Source organism: Notechis scutatus, chromosome 12 (assembly GCF_049901735.1).
Source record: "Notechis scutatus isolate UNSWTSFEM ecotype Mainland chromosome 12, rNotScu1.2, whole genome shotgun sequence".
Classification (NCBI taxonomy): Eukaryota; Metazoa; Chordata; class Lepidosauria; order Squamata; family Elapidae; genus Notechis; species Notechis scutatus.
In genome coordinates this window covers 15,740,883-15,763,297 of record NC_142020.1, presented here as the reverse complement: position 1 = coordinate 15,763,297, position 22,415 = coordinate 15,740,883, and the positions used below count along the sequence as shown (strand labels likewise).

General features: G+C 43.4%; 1 protein-coding gene across 1 annotated transcript; it reads right to left on the bottom strand.

Moving 5' to 3' along the window:
• Positions 1-96: 96 nt before the first annotated feature.
• On the bottom strand, positions 97-13,057 carry CYP2W1 (cytochrome P450 family 2 subfamily W member 1). Its single transcript, XM_087942269.1, has 9 exons — positions 12,834-13,057; positions 9,152-9,314; positions 8,249-8,398; positions 7,531-7,688; positions 5,436-5,612; positions 4,462-4,603; positions 3,209-3,393; positions 1,653-1,794; positions 97-725 (listed from the first exon to the last, which is right to left on the bottom strand). Exons 1-9 carry the CDS (start codon positions 13,023-13,025, stop codon positions 538-540), a joined length of 1,497 nt encoding a protein of 498 aa, XP_087798395.1. The 5' UTR covers positions 13,026-13,057; the 3' UTR covers positions 97-537.
• Positions 13,058-22,415: the final 9,358 nt, after the last annotated feature.

Genomic DNA, 22,415 nt, shown 5'->3' with positions numbered 1-22,415 from the left:
ACCCCCCCAAATATGTAAATAATAATTTCTATTTGTCATTCCATTTTTTTTCAATAAATGGATGTGTTACTAGCAACTGGACACAAACAGCTCCACCCATTTGCAATCCACTTTAATGGCAGTAGCATTAATTTAGCGCAATCTCTAAATTGGATTTCAGTTTGGAAATAAAGCATAGTGCCAGATATTTTGCAAAGCGTCACGGAACCGTATTTGTCAATGGCCTTAAGATGCTTTAACATAAGAGCTTCTAAATGAGTGTTAGATCCGTGTTTCTTAACCTTGGCCACTTTAAAAGGTCTGGACTTCAACTCCCAGAATGCCCCAGCCAGCTGTGTTTTGTAATATATCCCAACTTGCAATGCTGGCTGGAGCATTCTGGGAGTTGAAGTCTGCCCCTCTTAAAGTAGCCAAGCTTAAGAAACGCTGGTGCAAGATTACTTATGCAGTTGTAAAGAGTAGAATACTGGATTAAGCCAAGCGACAGGAGAGCGGCCAGAGAATTCTGGGAGTTGAAGTCCACACCTCTCCAGGGTCCTAACTGGTGGGCACAGCACAGGTGGAGTAGGAATGTGGCCTCCGAGTGAAGGCAGGTTCTGTCGTAAGTTCCAGGTCTTCTTCCTTCATTCCAGGTGGGGCTTGAAATACGAATCTTTGCAACAATCCAACCACAAAGATGAAGAGCTCCATCCTGGCCAGGTTTTCTCCAAGGCAGTTCCTGCGACCTGCAACAAGCACCCCACGGTCATCTTTAAAAAGGGGGAGAAGAACCAACCTCCAAGTGGCCTCAACGGCCCTCCAAAAGGATGCAAATGACCAGCTGTCTATAACTTCTTCCCTTCCCCACCATCTAGCCAGAATTGAAGAAGCTCCTTGGATGAGGAGTGAAACATCTTCAAAGAAAAACAAGGAAGTCCAGTTGCCCCTTGAAAAGGCACCTTTGGGACAACCAATGACCCGAAGGACTGAGAATCTTTGTAAACAAAAGACAGAAAAGTTTGTAATACTGGCAATTCTCCTTAAAACGTCCTGGAGCGCATAGAGATGGTGTTCCTGCACCTGAAGCCCTAAGGCCCTGACTCACCTGAGGGTTGTCCCAAAGTTCTGGAGAAACAGAGGTCCAAGGTGAGACTCCCTCATAGCCTAGAGGGCTCTTGAGGTTCCCAGAAAACAGGAAAAAGTCTCCATCTTCTTATTCATTCTCCCCGACTAGTAAAACATACCAGGAGATCAAAGGGTAAAGGAAGGGTAAAGTTTTGGACAACCACTTTGGTTCCAGATCCTGGTGGAGCAGTTAGACATCCATGATGCTGCCCAGCATCCTGGAACTCCAACAATGTGTGGCCTTCAATCTATCTCGCCTGATCCTTGTGGGCCGCTTCATCTTCTAGAGATAGGTTTCATCTCATCCACCTTCTCTTGGTTGCTCCACAAAAGGACAAGCTGTAGATCGGACTGTCTTAACCTTCACAACTTTAAGATTTGTGGACTTCAACTCTCAGAATTCGGGCTGGGGAAATCTGGGAGCTGAAATCCACAAGTCTTAAAGGGACCGAGGTTGGACAGCCCTGCTGTAGACTGACCTCCCAGCCAATCCCCTCTCTCTTCTAGACCCTCGGACCCTCCTCGCTCAGAGGGTCTTCTTCACCCACCTATTGAGAAAGGCAAGAAGGCTTCTTTCTTCACAAAGTTCCCTTCAGCATCCAAGAAATGGTTGGGGTTAAACCTGTAGGGAGTCTCCCACTGGGTTTCGTCATAAAGCGAGGATGTCAGAGAAGGAAATACCGGCGTTCCCTGGAGAAGAAGCAAATTGAGAAATCACCCAACCCAGGAAGCTCAAACTGCCCAAAAGGAGCTGCTGATCCGGTTCTACAGAGGAATGATGGAGTCTTTCACCTGCACCTCTATAACTATCTCGCTTGGCTCTGCAACCCGACAGGAGAGACACGGACTTTGGAGGGTAACTAGGACTGCAGAAAAAACAATGGCTACCAACCTGCTTTCCATGGAGGACCTGTATACTGCACTGAGTCAAAAATAGGGCTGGGAAAATATCTACAGACCCCCTCACATCCCGGACATAAACTGTTTCAATTCCTTCCCTCAAAACGACGCAATAGAGCATTGCACATCAGAACTAGACACAAGGGGAGCTTTTCCCTGAAAGCCATCCCTCTGTTAAACAAATAATTCCCTCCACACTGTCCAATTATTTACAAAGTCTTCACTACTATTATTATTAATCTTCTCATCACTCTTTATCGCCCATCCCCTCCCACTTATGGCTGTATGTATGTAACCTTGTTGCTTGTATCCTTATGATTTTTACTGACTGTTTCCTAGTATGATTTGATTGCTTATTGTACCCCATGACTATCATTAAGTGTTGTACCTGATGATTCTTGACTCTTGGCAAATGTATCTTTTCTTTTATGTGCGCTGAGAGCATCCACACCAAGACAAATTCCTTGTGTATCCAATCACACTTAGCCAATAAAGAAATCTATTCTGTTCTGTTCTGTTCCATTCCGTTCCGTTCCTTTCCATTCCTCTATTCTATTCTATTCTATTCTATTCTATTCTATTCTATTCTATTCTCTATTCTCTATTCTCTATTCTCTATTCTCTATTCTCTATTCTCTATTCTCTATTCTATTCTCTATTCTATTCCTATATTCTATTCTATTCCTATATTCTATTCTATTCTATTTTCTATTCTATTTTCTATTCTATTTTCTATTCTATTCTATTCTATTCTATACTCTACTCTACTCTACTCTACTCTACACTCTATTCTATTCTATTCTATTCTATTCTATTCTATTCTATTCTATTCTATTCTCTTTTCTATTCTATTCTCTATTTCTATTTCTATTCTATTCTATTCTATTCTATTCTATTCTATTCTATTCTATTCTATATCTATACTATACTATACTATACTATACTATACTATACTATACTATACTATACTATACTATACTATACTATTTTCTATTCTATTCTATTCTATTCTATTCTATTCTATTCTATTCTATTCTATTCTATTCTATTCTATTCTATTCTATTCTATTCTATTTTCTATTCTATTCTATTCGTGGCTGGAATTCTGAACCCGGATGGTCCAAGTCAACATGGACCTCCATGGACATCTCCATTTCTCCGCAAAGGGTCCCACCATCTCTCCTGCCGCTTGGGACTCTCATACCTTTGGAATAAAGTAGCCTCGGAAATGGGTGTCCACAGCGGTGCAGCGTGGGAACTGTGGCACGACAGAGGCAAACCGCTGGACCTCATGAATCATGGCGTTGGTGAAGGGCATCTGCTTCCTGTCTTCGTAGACTGGCAAACGCTCTGATCCAAGCACTTGCTGGATTTCCTGCTGGACCTTCCCTGCAGGAGGAGCGGTCCGAAAGTCAGGGCCAGGAAGCTAAAGCCCCTTTCCTTCATCAGCCCTGGGCAGGCAGCTGTGTTCCTTGAGTTGTCCCCTTCAACAGCAGGAAGCTTGAGGAGATCAGCTGCTCTCCAACCCTCTTAGCAAGTTGGGAAGAGCTCTAAAGAAAGGGGTCGCCAACCTTTTGGACCTCAGGGACCACCAAACTCATAATTTTAAATCCCACTTGGACCACTAATATGAATTTTGACTGACGGTGGCTTGCTGGTGTTGGTGGGGAAGTCAGTCCCATATCCCAGAGCTGCAGGAATCACAGGACTGGCCCTTTGGTCTTCCCGGAGCATCTACTCCACCACATGGGTGCACCGGCCTGCCATGGACTGGAGAAGCTGCTCTGGGGTGACCAAAGGACCGGTCCTGTGACTCCTGCAGCTCTGGGATATGGGACCGACTTTCCCACCGACGTCAGCAAGCCACCCTGGGGCGGATATCCCTCCCCTGACGTTGGTCTTACCTTCCAGTTCCAGCCTGCATGGCTCTACTCAAGGTAAGGTTTGCGCTTGGCTGAAGAGTGGGGGCCAGCGGGTGGGCGGGCCATGTGGTCAGCGCAGCCTTGTGTTCCCGCGTAGCCTGGATTAATTGCTTTGGGGGCGACATTTCTCTGCGGACCACCAAAATTTTCACACGGACCACCAGGGGTCCCCAGCCCACCGGTTGGTGACCACTGCTCTAAAGCAGTCTATCTGCTGGCCCTCCAAGGACAACCGCCAAGCCACCAGAAGGCCATCGTAACCACTGTCTAAACTTTGGAGGAACTCAATTGCTATCTCTGCTTCTTCTGTTCCAGGTCAAGGACTCTGTGGCCCTTGACTAGTTTGGAGCCGTTTCTGGCTACTTGGGTGTGCGATGTTCTCCTGGGTGCCCAACTGACAGACAGGGTGGGAGGGGAAGCCTCGTGGCTTGAAGGAAGAAAACAGTGGGAGAGATAAGCCCGGCTCCTAGGCAATCTATGACTTGTGGGGATCAGCCCAATCCAGGTGTCTTAGCAAAAGAAAATGCTGGCTTACTCTGAATCTCAGGGTACTTCATCATCAGCAGAATGGTCCACTGCAGAGTGGTGGCCGTGGTCTCCGTCCCAGCCATGACAAGGTCAAGAACTGAAGCCACGACATTGGGGTTGTGAAATATCTTCTTCTTGCCACTCTCTCCCTGAAACACAAGAGGCAAAAATTGGTTTGGTTGAAGAAAAGAATGTGGACTGGGAAGGCAGATTGGTGTGAGTGTGTATGTGTGTGTGAGAGAGAGAGAGAAAGAGAGAAAGAGAAAGAGAGAAAGAAAGAAAGAAAAAGAGAGAAAGAGAGAGTGAAATAGAGAGAGAGAGAAAGAAAGAGAGAGAGTGAAAGAGAAAGAGAAAGTGAAAGAGAAAGAGAACACGAGAGAAAAAGAGTGAGAGAGAGAGAGAGATAAAGAGAGAGAAAGAAAGAGTGAAAGAGAAAAAGAACAAGAGAGAAAAAGAGAGAGAAAGAGAGAGAGAGAGAGTGAAATAGAGAGAGAGAGAAAGAGAAAGAAAGAGAGTGAAAGAGAGAGAGAAAGTGAGAGAGAAAGAGAACACGAGAGAAAAAGAGAGTGAGAAAGAGAGAGAGAGAAAGAGAGAGAAAGAAAGAGAGAAAGAGAAAAAGAACAAGAGAGAAAAAGAGAGAGAAAGAGAGAGAGAGAGAGTGAAAGAGAGAGAGAGTGAAAGAGAAAGAGAGAGAGAAAGGAAGAAAGAGAGAGTGAAAGAGAAAGAGAACAAGAGAGAAAGAAAGAGAAAGAGAGAAAGAGAAAGAGAGAGAGAGAGAGAAAGAGAAAGAGAAAGAAAGAGAGAGTGAAAGAGAAAGAGAACAAGAGAGAAACAGAACAAGAGAGAGAAAGAAGAATTATAATCCTATACATCTCAGGAACCCAGGTTGGAAAATTATTTGAGGATGCGGTTAAGTTTTCTGTGGTCGCCTAACGGAGCAGAGGGAAACGGCAAAGCCGGCAAAGCCTTGGAGCCCCCAACCTCTTGCTGCTGTTTGAACAGCATGGAGTCGATGTAGCTTTGCAGCTGGTTCCGGCTCAGCGTCTCCTTGCTGGCTCGCATGTATTTTTCGATGATGGCACAGGTTTCTTCGATCCTTTTCAAGATCATCTTATGGGGTTTGAGAAGGAATCCAAGGAAGGGATAGACGTTATACACCTGCAAAAGAGCAAATGAACCGAGATCAAACCCACAAAGAGAACGAGGTTACACTCTGGTGCCTGTTCCTTTAGTCAATGTTTTTAGGATCTTCTTCGTGGGGAACTGGGGAACTTCAGAGCTTTAACTATGGAAAGGCTCAAATTTTAATTCAACATTTTGAAGGTACGAAGAGCAGCTATTCTCCATGTATGTGTGTGTGTGTGTGTGTGTTTTCTTAAGTTAACAAAGCTGAATAACAACATACATACATACATACATACATACATACATACATACATACACATATGTCTATCTCTATCTATCTATCTATCTATCTATCTATCTATCTATCTATCTATCTATCTATCCATCCATCCATCCATCCATCTATCTATTTAAATAGAAAATAAATTTTGGCTTTTAGGGGAAGTCGACTGGCTTTTTCTAGACATCATCCATAAATGTAAGTTTGAGAAAGAAAAAACACTTTCTGGAGGGGAAAAACAACCAAAAGACAGCAATGAAATTTCTTTTGAAAAGGGAACAACTTAAAAAAAAACCACCAAAAATTTAAAATGGCCCTTTTAGAAATCTGGTAGAGCACAAAGGAGTCAGAGCCATGGGAGCGCAACAGATTTATTCCTGATCTTTAGCATTTAAAAAAGAATCATTCCAGAAATTTCAGAAATTATTAATGGGGTTGAAAATTAATGGGGTCAAAGCCGTATCCAAATAAGCCAGGAGGAAATGGGACAGCCTGGAATGGCTGGTCTTTTTCTTGTGCAAAGAATATACTGGACTCCATCAAGAGAATGAAGGGGAAAAAATTATAACCAGAACATATCATTCCGAGTCCAGAACTGCCCTTGGCAATCTCCGGCCTGAATGATGTTTTGGCTCCTGTCATTCTCTTTTCTGCTTTCTGGGGGGGAATGTGGGACTTAATGCCAACACATCTAGAGGCCCTGACAGGGTGTCTCTCTTCCCTCAATTTCCACAGCCCTGAACATTCCTCCTTTCCTTCCAGGGAGCTTTTCCAAGCCGCTTATTTGGGTTGCTCCGCTGCGCATCTTTCTATCCACAAGCGTTTCTTTCGAAAGCCAGAAGCATTCACATTTGCAAAACGAAGGGTCCTTGGGGCTCATGGAGTTGGGTGGTTTTCTTGCAGGTGTTTTATGACCCAAACTAGGTCGCATCATCAGTGCAATCCCCCACTCCCTTCTAGCATTGATGATGTGACCTAGTTTGGTGGTGAAAAGTCTGCAAGAAACCAAACAAGCTCAGAGAACACCAAGGATCCTTCATTTCTTCTCCTCCCTCCTGCTCCTCCTCCTCCTCTTCAGGATGCGGGCAGAGTGGAGGGTTGCAAACCAGGGTTAGCTTTCGACTCTAAAACCACCAGCAGTTGAAAAACCATCTCTGGAGATCTGTGCAGATTCTCAGCCATCCAGGTCAATGCTTTCTCAAGAGGCAAATGGACACATCTTGTTTTTTCTTTCAAGACGTTTCGCCTCTCATCCAAGAAGCTTCTCCAGCTCTGACTGGGTAGTTGGGAACGGAAGGATTTATATTCCTTGCAGACAGAGCTGGTCGTTTGCATCCTTTTTAGAGAGGCATTGAGGCCACCTGGAGGTTGATCTGCGTCCTCAAAGTCACCTAAGTAGTGCAAATAGGTGGGGGAGACTTCTTGGAACTATTCCAAGTGGCCTCATCGACTCTCTAAAAAGGATGCAAACAACCAGCTGTCTGCAAGAGGTACAAATCCTTCCATTCCCCACCATCCAGTCAGAGTTGAAGAAGCTTCTTGGACAAGAAGTGAAACCTCTTCAAAGAAAGAAAGAAAAAAAACCAGAAAGTCTTGACAAAAAAGTGCCTTCGGGGCCTCTTGGAATGCCTTTTGCCCTTGGTTAGGAAAAGCAGAGGAAGATCATCTTACATGTAAGGGCGGAGCCCCCAGAAGACCCATCACTTCTTCGATGTTTCTTAGGAGGATGGTGAAAGTTGGGTCGGCGTAGTCAAACCTCTCTCCAAAGAGGATGATGAAGGTGATATTGGTCGGAGCTGCAGAGAAGGTCTTCAATGCAAAAGGCTCGCCTTAAAAAAGAAAGAAGAAGAAGAAGAAGAATAGAAGAGGATTCCAAGAACAGACGAAGGATATAAAACTGTGAAGGTGAACCTACGGCATGCATACCAGAGGTGGCACAAAGAGCCCCCTCAGTGGGCACTCGCACCATCGCCAGCTGCTCTTCTGGTTTCTGGCATGCACATGCGTGCCAGCCAACTGGTCTTTGCGGGCGCTGGAACGCCGAAAAATGGCCTGGAAAACAGCTCAGAAAACGGTCTGGAAATGGCCCAAAAACAGGCCATTTTCCAAGTCATTTCCCAGGTTGTTTTCCTGACCATTTTCCGGCTGTTTTCAGGCTGGTTTTTGGGCCAGTTTTGGCATGAAAAACAGCCTCAAAATGCCCCCCCCCAAATGGCTTGAAAACAGGCCTGCATGCACCGGCCAGCTGGTCTTTAGTTTTCCGCCACTCCAGCCACACACATGCACACACCCGCCTGCGTGTTCCAGTTTGGGCACTCAGTGTGGAAAAGGTTCGCCACCACAGCTCTAGAAGAACCCAGGATGAAGATCAGAAGAAGAAGCCTCTCACCTTTGAAGGAGTTGACCTTCTCAACCAGGAAACTGAGCTCCTCGCGCATCTTTCCTTCGATCAGGGAAGTGCCCATCCCGAGGTCCCGTATCGCGGTCAAGGTGAACCGGCGTGTGTCCTTCCATAATTCTCCAATGGAGAAGAAAATACCTGAGGAACACACTCCCTTCATTCATATCCCATCAAAGGAGGATCGTATCTCATAGAAGAGAATTCCCAATTCTATAATTGGTCAGCCTTATTTCTCTCCATATTAGCTCCACGGAGCAGAGAAGAAACGGGAATGAAGGTGACCAGAAATCAGAGCCTATCTAACAGCAGAAATCTTTCAACAATGGATGGAACCTGTTATGATATGTACAGAATAACCCTTGAGTAACAAGGATATCCACATGGAAACATTTATGAGAGTAGTTATGAATAATTATTCAGCCACACACAGCTACACTAAATTGAGTTAAAGTTTACTTTAAGAAATAGCCCAGTCCAATACACGGTCCAGGTCATAAACGTTTAACAGTCCAAAGAATTTTGACTTGTTTGAAGGACATGACATCAAAGTTGGATCAGCCTGTAGTGTTTTTTTCCACTTTAATTTTGAGTGTAACTCCAAATCCAGACCTCCATGGGTTGCTAATTTTGATTTCCATTGATAATTTTTGTGGGATTTTGTTGTCAGCACATTCAACTATGTAATGAACAAAGTATTTAATAAGAATATTTCATTCATTCAGATCTAGGATGTCTTATTTTTGTGTTCCCTTTATTTTTTTGAGCAGCGTATATAACATGTAAAGGAAGAACACTCTGATTCGGCCACCTCCTTTTACTTTCCTTCCGTTGCACCTTTGGAAGGCTGGACTCTAAAGATCAGCTATCTCATTCATCCCCAAGCATGGTTACCTTTCCCGTGTTGGATCTGTAAGAATATGGGGATGGGAGGCCGGTCGACAAACTCATTTCCTTTGCTCAGGAGGGCCTCTTTCACCGCCTCGTAGCCGACCAGCACCACAATCTTCTGCAGGCCAAGATGGAGCGTGAAGACAGGGCCATAGGTTTTGGAAAGCTGGAGGAGGAAACAAAAGAGAAGACATTCAGGACTTACTGTTGCCGAGCACTGGAATCCTGTGAGGCTAACAGATAATTAGAGTTGGAAGGGACCTCGTAGGTCATCTAGTCCAACCCACCACCCAAGCAGAAGACCCTACACCATTTCTGACAAATGGCAGTCCAATCCCTTCTTGAAAGCCTCCAGGGATGAAGCTCCCACAACTTCCAAGGGCAACTTCTATTCCATGGGTTGATTGTTATCACTGTCAGTAAGGCAGGACATAAAATATATATTAATTTTAGAGAAATAATGATAACAATAACGATAGATAGTGAAATATGTGGTATTAGCAAGAAAAAGAACAAGGAACTGTGAAATGCCACACCCCAAGGATCATCTATCGGTCACAAAGTCATACTTGCCAAGATATCTTGTCTCGCTTGTAAGCTAGGGAGTTTAGCATGATGGGTTTGTGACATCCAGCCATCCTAGCCTAGCAACAGGGAAGGGGGAAAGCTGTGTTTCACGTAACCAATGAATGACTGACAAGTTATGACTGACAATGGATGACTGACAAGGTATATTTCTGTGTTTTGCCCCTTCTGAGGAAGTATATAGGCATGTGCTGTTCAATAAGAAAGTTGTTCAGAAGTGACTCTCACTAAAATACTCCGAACCTGTCTGCGCAAATAAAACCAACTTATTTTTGGATTCCAAGGTCTGAGTCTCGTAATTTCCTGCAACATCAGAACGTTTCTCCTTATTTCCAGGTTAAATCTCTCCTTGTTCAGCTTCCATCCATTATTCCTTGTCTGGCCTAGAGGCGCTTTAGAAAAGAGCTTGACCCCTTCCTCCTCTCTGTGGCAGCCCAATAGCCCCTTTCTGTCCAACAGATATTATTAAAAGTCGTAAGTTTCAAAGACTGCTCAAGTTTGGTTAGTTGGAAGGGGGCTACCACACCCCTGCAGATGTTTGGCTCCTCCCCTACAAAGATCCACTCTGAAAGGAAGCAGCCGTTGCAGTCTAAACCAAGGCGAGAGAGAAGCCAACTGAGTTCCTTGGGGGAAGAAGGTCCTCCCACCATCAGGGTCCAAAAAGACTCTCCCTGAAGGACCCACCTCCTGAACCTCTCTGGTTAGGAGTCTCCAAACTTAGCAACTTTAAGACTGGTGGCCTTCAACTCCCGGAATTCTGGGAGTTGAAGTCCACTAGTGTTAAAGTTGCCAAGTTTGGAGACCTCTGGGTTAGAGGAACATTCTCCTATGAGATGGTAAATGTCCCCATCTGAGTTCATCGCATTGAGAAGGAACAATCAAAGTCTGTGCTCATCAGGTCTTCTTCTCATGATCTTCCTGGAATCTAGCATGGAAAGTTAGATGGCCCCCAGGTCCCTCTGACAGAAAGCTGTGCGACATCACATCAGACTTTGCCCTCTCCTGGCCAATGTTGTCTAAACCTTTTGGACCTCAGGGATCACCAAACTCATCATTTTAAATCCCCCCCAAAGTGTGCAGGAAAATCCTCCAACCCGTTTTCCTACCGACCGACCGATCTTTATTTGGGATCGCAGGATACTGTCTCTAGCTCCGTTCTCAGGAGGGGGGGGAGGGAGAGAGAGAGAGAGAGACTTTTGGCTTCATTCAAGGAAAGCAGCAGAAGCAGCCGAAGTCTTCCTTTCTCTCCCCCAAACTCTGCCAGAAATGAGTCTTTGTGAGCCTCTTGGAGCAGGAGGCCTTGCAGGGTCCCAAAGACTCATTTCTGGCGGAGTTTGGGGGAGAGAAAGCAAGACTTTGGCTGCTTTCCTTGCGTGCAGCCAAAAGCAGAAGAAGAAAGAAGCGGAAAGAAGTGTCCTGGTGGCCAGCCAAGGCACGTGGGGTGAGTGGGGAAAGTCCCCCCCCGCCCTTCCCCCCCCCCACTCCCTACCTTGTGTTTTTCGCAATGCAAGCGACACAAGCTTTGTGTTCCTGCGCAGCCTGGATTAATTGCTTGGGGGGGGGGGGCATTTCTCTGTGGACCATCAAAATTTTCTCATGGACCACCAGTGGTCCTCAGCCCACCAGTTGGCAACCACTGGTCTAAACTAAAGTTTCAGATGGGAAAATATCTTCCCATCACTCTCCCTGCTCTTTTAAGTGACAAAATAAACCTCCAATTCTCTGCTTGGATTCTATCTATGGTAGCCCTGTTTTGTGTATTTATTTGGCATACAACCCCTCCCAATGCAAGCGACATAATACACTGCCTGACACACACACACACACCCCTTCTACAACTGGGGGAGTTTCCACAGAATATAGTTATTCTTCTGTCAGAGCAATAACACAACCTGTGAAACTACATTAAGGTTGGGTTGACAGAGAGAGCCATCAATACTAGGAGCACCAATTCACATGACATTTGGTGCGGATTAACACCCCTTGAAATGCAAAGCACATTTTAAAGCAAGTATAGTTGTACCTGCCTGTTTTTAAACTTGGCATAGGAGGGCTCAAGAAATTTCAGGTGATAAACGCCTAGATTTTTTTATGACACCTAAAAATATTCTTTTTTTTTTTTTTTTAGCTTGTTCAAGTTAAGTCATCAATACTGTCTGTTAATTTTTGCTAATAGCTCATTTCTGGGTTGGGTTTGTTTGAGCTTTTTAAAATTGTTTTGAAAAAAAGCTTCGGCACAAAATTTAAAAAAAATCCACTTGTCGTTGAGAATAACATTTCGTTCATCCGATAACAGGAAAGTCTAGTGCAGAAAATCGGCTCGTGTTTAAGGTATGAGCAAACGTTCAGATTTCACCACAACATGCCTTCTCTGCTGGGAACTTTTTCAGAGTCTGCAAGCAAGAGTATTTGGGCAGATATGACTCCCTAAACCCTGTGGGACCATCCTTATCTGCCATAACCTTTAAGAATGGCTAGAGTTCTGCCCTCATGTGTTGTAAAGAGACATCAAAAGAAATATAGAATATTATTTGATCTCTTAATAAAGTTTTGGATGGGAGCAGTGGTGAGATTCAAATAATTTAACAGCCCTCATGATTTCTTCCAACAACCAGTTCATCAAACTGCTCAAAAAGTTAACAACTGGTTCTCCCAAACCACTGTGAACTGGTTGAATCCCACCACTGGATGGGAGGGCAATCAAGACAAGTCAAAGACAACCACACCAGTAGATACTCTGGCAGTAATATATGATGTGTCTATAGCATAGCAGCTGCAGTACAACTGTACCCATGCAACCGTGCAGTACCATGCACTGTACCCATGCATACAGATTTAATTTATCCCCAGGCAATATGAATATTAGGAGCAGAAAGTGAGCTTTTACATGATTCAAATCAATCCAAAACATGGTTTAAACCAAAGATTTAAATAGGACTTAAAACCAAAGTAAACCAACCATGATTTAAATCAAACCAGGGTCTATCTATACTGTTACATCTCCATAACTTTACTTCTCAACCTGCAGAGTCTTTGACAACCATCCAGGTCATTCCTGCTGATAACAGAAGGTCTAAACCATCACCCCTTTGCTCCTTACCTCCATAAATGAGACATCTTGCCTTTTAATATTTATCAAATGCAAATTGCCAATGATAGGGAGCGGAGTAGGTCCAGGAGGCATAAGTCGAGATGACCAGCTGAAGTTGCTCAGAAACAGACTTGCTAACAGCAGCAGTAAAATCAAGAAGATGATGGTTGGGTTGAGGAGGAAGGATGTCCAAGGAGCCATGTTGACAGGAGCTTTGGAGATGAAGAATGGGGAAAGGCTCTGATGGAGCAAGTTTAGAAAAGGTATTTTTATTTGGTAAGAAACCAACTTGGCAATTCTTCAGAGTTTGTGAAATGGCCCATGCCAGAGTTCCAGCCTTCTTCATAAATCCTCCCCCAGAATTTGATATGCTGGGTTATATAACTCAAAGTGTCAAAATTTCCTTAGTCACTTCAAGATGGAAATCATGTGCTTTACTCAGGGGCGTCCACTATTCTCGAGACTCGGTCAAATTCTGGACAGCCCATAAGCAAAATCTGGTCAGGATTCAGTGCATTTTTTTTTCAATATCAGCTTTCACCACAAAGGATTTGAGTCAATAAATTTAGTGATTTAAGGCACATTCCACCTTCAATTTGTATTCAAAAAAGAATCCAGAGAATTTGTTTCATCTGAAACTGAACAGAGGCCATCTGTCAACAAGAGGACATTTGGCAAAGAGAACAGGGGAGTGCTAGAAAGGTGAAATCCTCAAATCGAACGATTAAAAGAAATGTGATAACTTTCAATGCATGTTGGCAAGAATACAGAATCTTCTGAAATGCTAGACTTTGGTAACTCAAGGAGGCAATAATTGGTGGAATCTAAGAGGAAGTTTTATTTTTTTATTTTTATTTATCTTATTTATTTATTTGATTTGCCAATTGTTTACAAGATAATAAGTATAAGTGTATACATAGTTGTGAATACATGAAATGGGTACATATAAGAAAAATAAAAGAATAAGAGAAACAATAGGACAGGGACGGTAGGCACGTTGGTGCGCTTATGCACGCCCCTACAGACCTCTTAGGAAAGGGGTGAGGTCAATAGTAGACAGTCTAAGGTTAAAGTTTTTTGGGGTTTGGGGAAGAACCTACAGAGTCGGGTAGAGTATTCCAGACATTGACCACTCTATTGCTGAAGTCGTATTTCCTGCAATCAAGTTTGGTGCGGTTTACTTTGAGTTTGTATCTATTATGTGCTCTTGTGTTGTTATGGTTGAAGCTGAAGTATTCATTGACAGGTAGGACATTGCAATGTATGATTTTATATACCATACTTAGATCAGACTAAAGATGGCGTAATTCAAGGTTTTCTAGGTCTAGACTTTCAAGTCTGGTGGCATAAGGTATTCTACAACGAGTAGAGGAGTGGAGAACTCTTCTTGTGAAATATTTCTGGACTTTCTCAATTGTGCTAATATCAGATACGTAATGTGGGTTCCAGACTGATGAACTGTATTCGAGTATTGGTCTAGCAAATGTTTTGTATGCTCTGGTTAGTAGTGTGATATTACCAGAGAAAAAGCTACGTAGGATTAGGTTAACAACTCTTAATGCCTTTTTGGCTATGTAGTTGCAGTGGGCTCTAGCACTTAGATCAGGGGTGGGCAAACTTTTTGGCTCGGGGGCCTCATTGACTTTTAAAATTTGACAGACGGGCCGCCACCTGGTGTCGAAATGCCTGTCATTACAAGTCAAAATCAAATGAATGCAATCATTCAATCAATCACATCAAACCTTAATTCTGTACCAATCTTCGGCAGGCCAGATTAAAAAGACCGGATGTGGCCCGCGGGCCGTAGTTTGCCCACCCCTGACTTAGATCATTAGAGGTGAGTATTCCAAGGTCCTTTACAGAGCTTGGGTCATCAACAAGATCTTGACTATTCAGCTTGTATTTTATTTTCTGATTTTTTTTGCCAATATGTAAGACAGAGCATTTATTTGTTGAGATTTGAAGTTGCCATTTGTTTGACCATTCTGATACATAGTCAAGATCTTTTTGTAGGGTGGCAGTATTGTCTGTGGTATTGAACAGCTTTACATCATCAGCGAAGAGATGGTTGATTTTACATCATCAGCGAAGTTGGTTGATTTTACATAACAGATGCTTCGGTCTCCTTCATCTGAGGAGGCCTCCTTTCTGTTGCCCCATGGCTTCCTCTCTTCCATCTTTTGGGGAACAATTTTCATGGCGGAGAGCTTAACTTTTGCCTATTAACTCTTCCAAGCAATGACTTGCAGGCTTGGTCGCGGCAAGGGCCCTTGCTTTGCACAGAGGGTCCAAAATCTCTCAGCATATTTGCATTTGGGCACAAGGGAGGTCAACACCTCCTCCTTAATTCCAAGTTCATAGCTTGTTGTGAGATGGGCAGTGTTCTAAAAATCCTATACATAAATAAAGTCAGCCTCCCTGAGATTTCTCTCACATAGCAGCTGTTTTTCATAGAACAGATACCTCTCTACAAATGGACTCTCGGCGCTTCCTGGTCTCCAAGTCAAAGCACAACCATTTTCACGGACTTTGAGGTCCAAGCGATGGTCACGTCTTTTGTTACCCTTGTCCACTATTCAACCCGTTCCTCTTCTCATGCCTTTCAACTGTTTGTCTTCCAACTGTTTTGTTCTAGATCATTTATGATGTCGCTCTAGGAACGAGACTGGTATAACCATCTCCTGCTCTCTGTTCCTTTGGGCCAATGTCTCTTGAGAATCGTTTTGCAAATTCAGACTCTAAATAGCAGCTAGAAGTGAGTGCCTCAGAGTAGCACCTGAGAGAGCTAACCTATTTCCCATTGAGCAGAGGGTGTATGTTTATTTATTATTTTATTTTGTCAAATATGTACAAGATAACAAGTATAGGTATGAACATAAACAAGAACGAAGGGAGTAAATACAGATGAATGGGGACAGTGACACAGGGACGGTAGGCATTCTGGCCGCCTTTAAGGACCTCTTAAGAATGGGATGAGGTCGACGGTAGACAGTTTGAGGTTGAAGCTGTGAGCAGTTGAGGCTGTAACCATGGAGTCAGGTAGAGCACTGTGGCTGAAGTCGTATTTTCTGCAAACCAGTTTGGAGAGGTTTACCTTGAGTTTATACTGGTTGTTTGCCCGTGTATTATTGTGGTTGAAGCTGAAGAAGTTGTTGACTTCTTCAAGGGATTCTTCAATATGTAAAGATAATAGATGAAGATACAGGAAAAGCAGGGGTGGGATGCTACTAGTTCACACCTATTCGCTAGAACCGGTTGTTAACATTCTAAGCAGTTCGGAGAACCGGCTGTTAGAAGAAATTACTGGCCTAATCCTGTAAGAAAGGCAGGAAGGAAACATTCTGGTGTTGCTTACAGAAACTGCCTCTCTGTTAACCCTTATTACATTCTTGGCAGGACTAGACTTCCTGTCTCAGGAACTTTCCTTCCTTTGCTGGTACTTTGCTTGTGTGGAGTGACCATTCAAAGTTACAATGGCGCTGAAAAAAGTGACTTATGACCATTTTTCACACTGTTCACATGTTGCAGCATCCCCACAGTCGTGAGAGGCCAGGCGAGGAGATGCATGCCTCGATGTGAGTGATGTTGAGTTGGCCACACCCAGCCAGTCACATGACCACCAAGCCACGCCCACCAACTAAGCCACACCCATAGAACCGGTTGTTAAAAATTTGAATTCCACCCCTGAGGAAAAGATATCTAGGACTTCAGTTCCATGACTGAAAAGCAAGACATTGTTACAAGATATTGTTAAAAACAAAAGCAAAACAAGAGAGGTCCAAATGAGCATGTAGAAGTCCGCTGTAACTGATTGTTCCCTGCAATGTTTATCATGGTTTAACACCAAGAACTGGATCTGGGACTCAGATTTTGCCAGGTTTTGCCAGAGAAAGCGAGAGATCCTTTCTCAAAAACACAACCAGTATCCTAAGCTTTCAGGTTGCCTGGGCCAACAGTTGGGATGAGTCAATAAAAAGTGAATTTATAACTAACACGCATGATCGCCAGGCTCTTGCAACACCCTTCTGAGCTTGGGACAGGGCAAGGCTGGTTTTCTGAGATGGATTCACTCAGAAGGTCAGCAATTTTGATGACTTATGGACAAAACAAATCTGTAGAACTGGAGCAGCAGGTTAAAAATTAAAAATGAGGGACCCAACATTTTACCCAGAAGCCAAAAACTTCTGTGAAAAATTAACTGCTGGCAGATGCAAGGGGTCAAGGCGGTGCCAAGGAAAATGCTATGGAGGAGGGAACTTAGAAGAGAATTGTGGTTGTGCACTTCTTGCAGACACAATTATATCCAACTTTAGTTTCTCTAATTTATTAAATATTCTTTTCCTTCTGATTGCTGAATTTATATTAATCATCATACGCTTAGTTTCCACTTCCATGGTTTTATTTATCATATGCTGTGGTTGAAGCACAGTTGACTTATATCTGGGAGGGAGACTCTGGATTGAAATATTTGAAATTCTTGGAGGGGGAGCCAGGTTGGAGAAGAGAAAAACCACTTACTCTGTCACCTTTTCTTCTGCAAGGGGAGAATGAAGAAAAACAGGCTCTGTCACAGGCTTGATGAGGGGGTCATTTAAACCAGGGGTGTCCAACTTGGCCACTTTAAAGACCGGTGGACTTCAATTCCCAGCATTCCCTACGGTGGCTGAGGAATTCTGGGAGTTGAAGTCCACAGGTCTTCAAGTTGCCAAGGGTGGACAACCCTGGTTTAAACAAAGGGCTTTAAGAGCGCTGGAAACAATTACAGGTAAGTTCTTGACTTACAGCCATTTGCTTAGTGCCCACTGGAAGTTGCGACGGCATTGAAGAAAGCAAAACTTACAACCGGTCCTCATATTTATGACCGTTGCAGCATTGCCATGGTTACATGATCAACATTTGGCTCTTGGCAATGCCCATGTTGTATATATGTGGTTGCAGGTCCTGGAGTCAACTGATTGGGACATAGAATGCCTTTTTAATTCTGCTCTTCTGTCCTCCATCATGACCGGCGTAAACCTGAGATTCAGTTCCCAACATCTGGAAAAAAATACAGGTGGGCCCTTGATCTACCACCATTCATTGAGCAGCCACTCACAGTTATGACAGGGCTGAAAGAATGGTTAGTTACAACCACTATCCTCAGAGTTCTGGCCGTCCCAATAACCCCGCAGTCTTGTAATCTGGGCCCTTGCTAACCAGCTCACACTTACAACTGGTTGCAACGCCCACGATCAAGTGATTACCAGTTGCAAACTTTCTTGCTGGCTTCCTCAGAAAGACACTGGGGAAGCCAGCAGGGAATATTACAAGTCATTGGGGGTAAATCTCTCCCCCAACAGCAAAGATTGAGTATACTTACTATACTTTGCAATTAAGGAAGAACAAAGTTAGAGGATAAACTCTCAAACCCTCTTTGGATTATAATTCTCTAGATGATTGGGTTTTTTTCCTTCAGCCAGCAGAGGTCACTACTATATTGCAACTTCAGCTATCGAGAAGTCACTAACACACAAGTGTCTTTGCAATCTACGCATCCAGCAAACGGGTCAGATAGGCAGCTGCATGGGAAGGTTTCTCCACCTCCCAACAGTGGATCTGTAGCTCTAAGGTTTGCTAAGTATAGATACTCTGGGAAGCTTCCCTTCCATTGTAGAGGGACTTTATTACTGCTGAAGGACAGGAAAACTTAGTCCATCTTTCTCAGCCTGATACTCTTCTCAGCCTTTCTACCAAAACATTTGGAAAAGTTCAGGTTGAGGAAGGGGCTCCATGGGAATTCTACGAAGGGCTGAATAACCCTACTCTCAAATCCTGAAACCATCAGGCTCAGGAGATGGTGGCACACCATGAATATGCTCTGAGAGAGGTCCTTGGTGTTCTCTGAGCTTGGTCTTTTTTGAAGACCTTTCATTAGCCAACTGAGGTAACATCATCAGTGCTAGCAGTATTACTTAGTTTGGGTTAATGAAACGTCTGCAAGAAAACCACCAAGCTCAGAGATCATCAAAGACCTTTCATTTCAACCCTGTACTACAGACATTCTCCTTTATCAACAATGCTCTGTCCACAACACTCCACCAAAATAAAGAGATGGATATTTTGACTCCCACTTATAAATGCCTAGCTAGCAGAATACTGACAGTTGGTTGCACGGCAGAAGAAAACAAGAACTTTTGGATGTCTACCATCTCAACCACGCATTTCATTCTACCCAGATTGGGTATAGAATGGCTTTCAGAGAGATTGAAGTACATTCATGGAGAGGATGCTCTTGTGATCATTGGCGGCGACTGATGTAAGAGAGATCCACGTTCAGAAGACTTTAACTGAAAGTTGGCTCTTTGCAGTCAAAAGTTCAGAAGGATTTATTCTGAGGGCTTCCATGCGAAGCAGCTAAATCTTTGGTTAGAAAAGAACCTTGGATCTGTTAAGGATCAAGATGACCATCAGCCAAACACCAATGGAAACTTCCTGTCCCTGGAAGCTACCAGGAAGGATCAAAGTTGAGATCTTGTCGGCTATCAGTCAAGTTTTTCACCCAAGATTCATAATTTAGAGAAGTTTCATAAAGAGATCCATCAAGGAAACCAGTCTCTGAAAGTGACAGAATTAAAAGTAAAAAAATGTGGCCATTTGTTAGTCATGCTGAAAATAGAATGCATTCAAAAGAAGAAAAAAGAATGGTATTTGAAGGCCTCAGTTAACAGATTCCTGATGGCAGCTGAGGGGAAAAGACGTGTCCTAGACAGCTTCAATTTACAACATTGGCCTGGAAATCCATCATTTTAAATCAAAAGTTGAAATGTAGAAATCCTGGCAGAAAATCCAACATGAATGCACAAAGTTCAGCAGGTTGCAAAATTACGAAATGTTCTTCTGGTTGGTCTTAGTAAGGATCCGTATTAAGCTCTTGTAGCCCACTGGCCAAATTCCTGATTAATTCTAAATGTTGGATCTGAGCATGTTTGGCTGATGGTCATCTTGATCCTTAACAGATCCAAGGTTCTTTTCTAACCAAAGATTTAGCCGCTTCGCATGGAAGCCCTCAGAATAAATCCTCCTGAACTTTTGACTGCAAAGAACCAACTTTCAGTTAAGATCCTTCTTCTGAACAGCATCGCTAGGAATATTCTAGTGAAAGAAAAGCAGGAACAAGACGTTATGGCCACCCACCCTTCGGCCTTTAGGAGATTTCTGTTGCCAGGGGTAGAAGACTGTTAGATATAGAGGTTGACCTTCATTCAAGAATTTCAGAAGACGTAACATTTAATCAACACCAGAAGCTCCTATGGTCCAAAGGACATACAGCAACAGAGTCAGATTCGAGACAAGCTCTTCCTTCTGATCTAAGATTCATAATGTCCTCTCGAACCACATCTGTAGCACCATCTCTCCTTTCAAAATTATGGAAAGTCCACAACACGCCTCATCCCATCCTTTCCTTCAACTGGTACTCCTCCAGATGTTTTGCACATCAGTTTTCAGGTCTTCAAACATATAAAGGTAAAGTCACCATGGAAATCTAAAAGAAGTCCTTATTTCTTTATGGAGGTTTAGTTAAACACAGCAGATGGGTTTTGGAGTTTTGTAGCTGCTCTTCTTGAAAACTGGCCAAAATAAGATCAAAAATGGAACAAGACTAGTTTCTTTCTTTTCTTCCTTCCTTCCCTCCATCCCCTCAACCTACCTTCCTTCCTTTCCTTCCCTTCCTTCCGTCCATCTCAACCTTCCTTCCTTTCCTTCCTTCCCTCCATCTCTTCAACCGGCCTTTTTTTCCTCTTTCCCTTCCTTCCATCCTTTCAACCTACTTTTCTTTCTTCCCTCCCTCCATCTCAACCTTCCTTTCCTTTCCTTTCCTTTCCTTTCCTTTCCTTTCCTTTCCTTTCCTTTCCTTTCCTTTCCTTTCCTTTCCTTTCCTTTCCTTCCCTTCCTTCCTTCCTTCCTTCCCTCCATCCCCTCAACCTACTTTTCCTTTCCTTCTTTCCTTCCTTGTACCATCATTCTTTTTTTGTAATGAAACACTGTACTGTAATGCACAATGTACATTTGCTTAAAATGGTCACTTTTCAGCTCCATTTTTCTTTAAATGCCACCAAAGTTTGAAACTTAAACCCCATTTCAGGCTCCACCATGCTCAAAGCCAATTTTGCCTCTGAGGTCTGAGATTATTTCATAACCTTGCTTTTTTTTTTTAATCAAAAAAAAGAAAGAAAGAAAAACGTGTTAATTCATGTACATAAGTTATTCCACACAATAATTAGGATTAGCTTTAATTTTTGTCGGAAATTCCGATCCAGAAAGGAAGTCGAGAAGAGAGGGAGGAGTAGACAGGCTGTATTTTCTGGTCAATCATTTGCCTGACCAATTTTCCCCCATTGTATTCAAACAAAAGGCCTGTTTCAAAGTGATAAGACCTTCCGATAAACCTCAACAGGTTTTTCCTCCTATTGTATCTCACCCCATTCATAGATACTCAAATCAACAAGGAAGCTGGTTTTTTTTAAAGCTCTTTTCCTGGGAAAATCACAGGGCACCATTATGTTGGCGGGGAAGCTTGCGAATCCCAAACTGTGGCTCACAATTAGGGGGGGAAAAAAACCCCTGACTTTTTCTGTTTTCTTCTACCTGCGGAACCAGCATGGATTTAAAAATCTCAAACAGTGTAAATCCATTTTAAAAAAAAACCTCTTGTTTTTCCCTCTGAAGCAGCATTTCTATACTCGGCAAACACCCTGCACAAAATGTGAGGCTTCAGACTTTGGAGGAATTCCCACAGCTGTTCAAAGGAGGATCTGTCTGCCCCGCAGCTCCCCGTTTTCTCCCCAATAAAGATGGGGAGAGAAATCCAGCTGTTTCGCGCGGAACAAGCCACCCTTCCAAGCTGAATTCCCCATTTCTCCCCCTGTGCTTTGCCAGCAGCTGGGACTTAATCAGCCTTCACCGTTTCTTTCTCGTTATCTGTTAAATTGATGTGGCTTTTTAAGAGACCAACACGGCTGCTGGGCCAAATACAGATAGTCCTTGACTTACAACGTTTCGTTTAGTGGCCATTCAAAGTTACGAGGGCCCTGAAAAAAGCGGCTTGTGACCGTTTCCCACACTCGCGATGGTTGCAGCATCTCCGCGGGATCAAAATTCAGACGCTTTGGCCACGGACTCATATTTACGACGGTGGCCGTGTCCCGTGGGGTCATATCCCCTTTTCCGACCTTCTGATGAGCCAAAACCAAGAGGGGAACCAGATTCATTTAATGACTGCATTACTAAGGACAGCAAGTGATTCACTTAATGAGACTTGGCAAGGAATTTCGTAAAACGGGGCAATACTTGCTTAACAACTGTCTTGCTTAGCAACAGACATTTTGGGCTCACCTGTACTAAGAAAGCAACAACAACAACCCTAACAAATTAAAGAAGGCAGCTACGTCTCAGGAAAACCAGGATGAGCTGAAACAGGCAACCGTAAACTGCAATTGGCAGATTGTTGGGCTCTTCCAAATGAGAGTAAAACGTTTTGCGTTGCCCAATCCTGTCTTGGCTCCTGTTCGTGTACTAAATTCCATTCGAATTGTGTTAGCATAACACATCTTG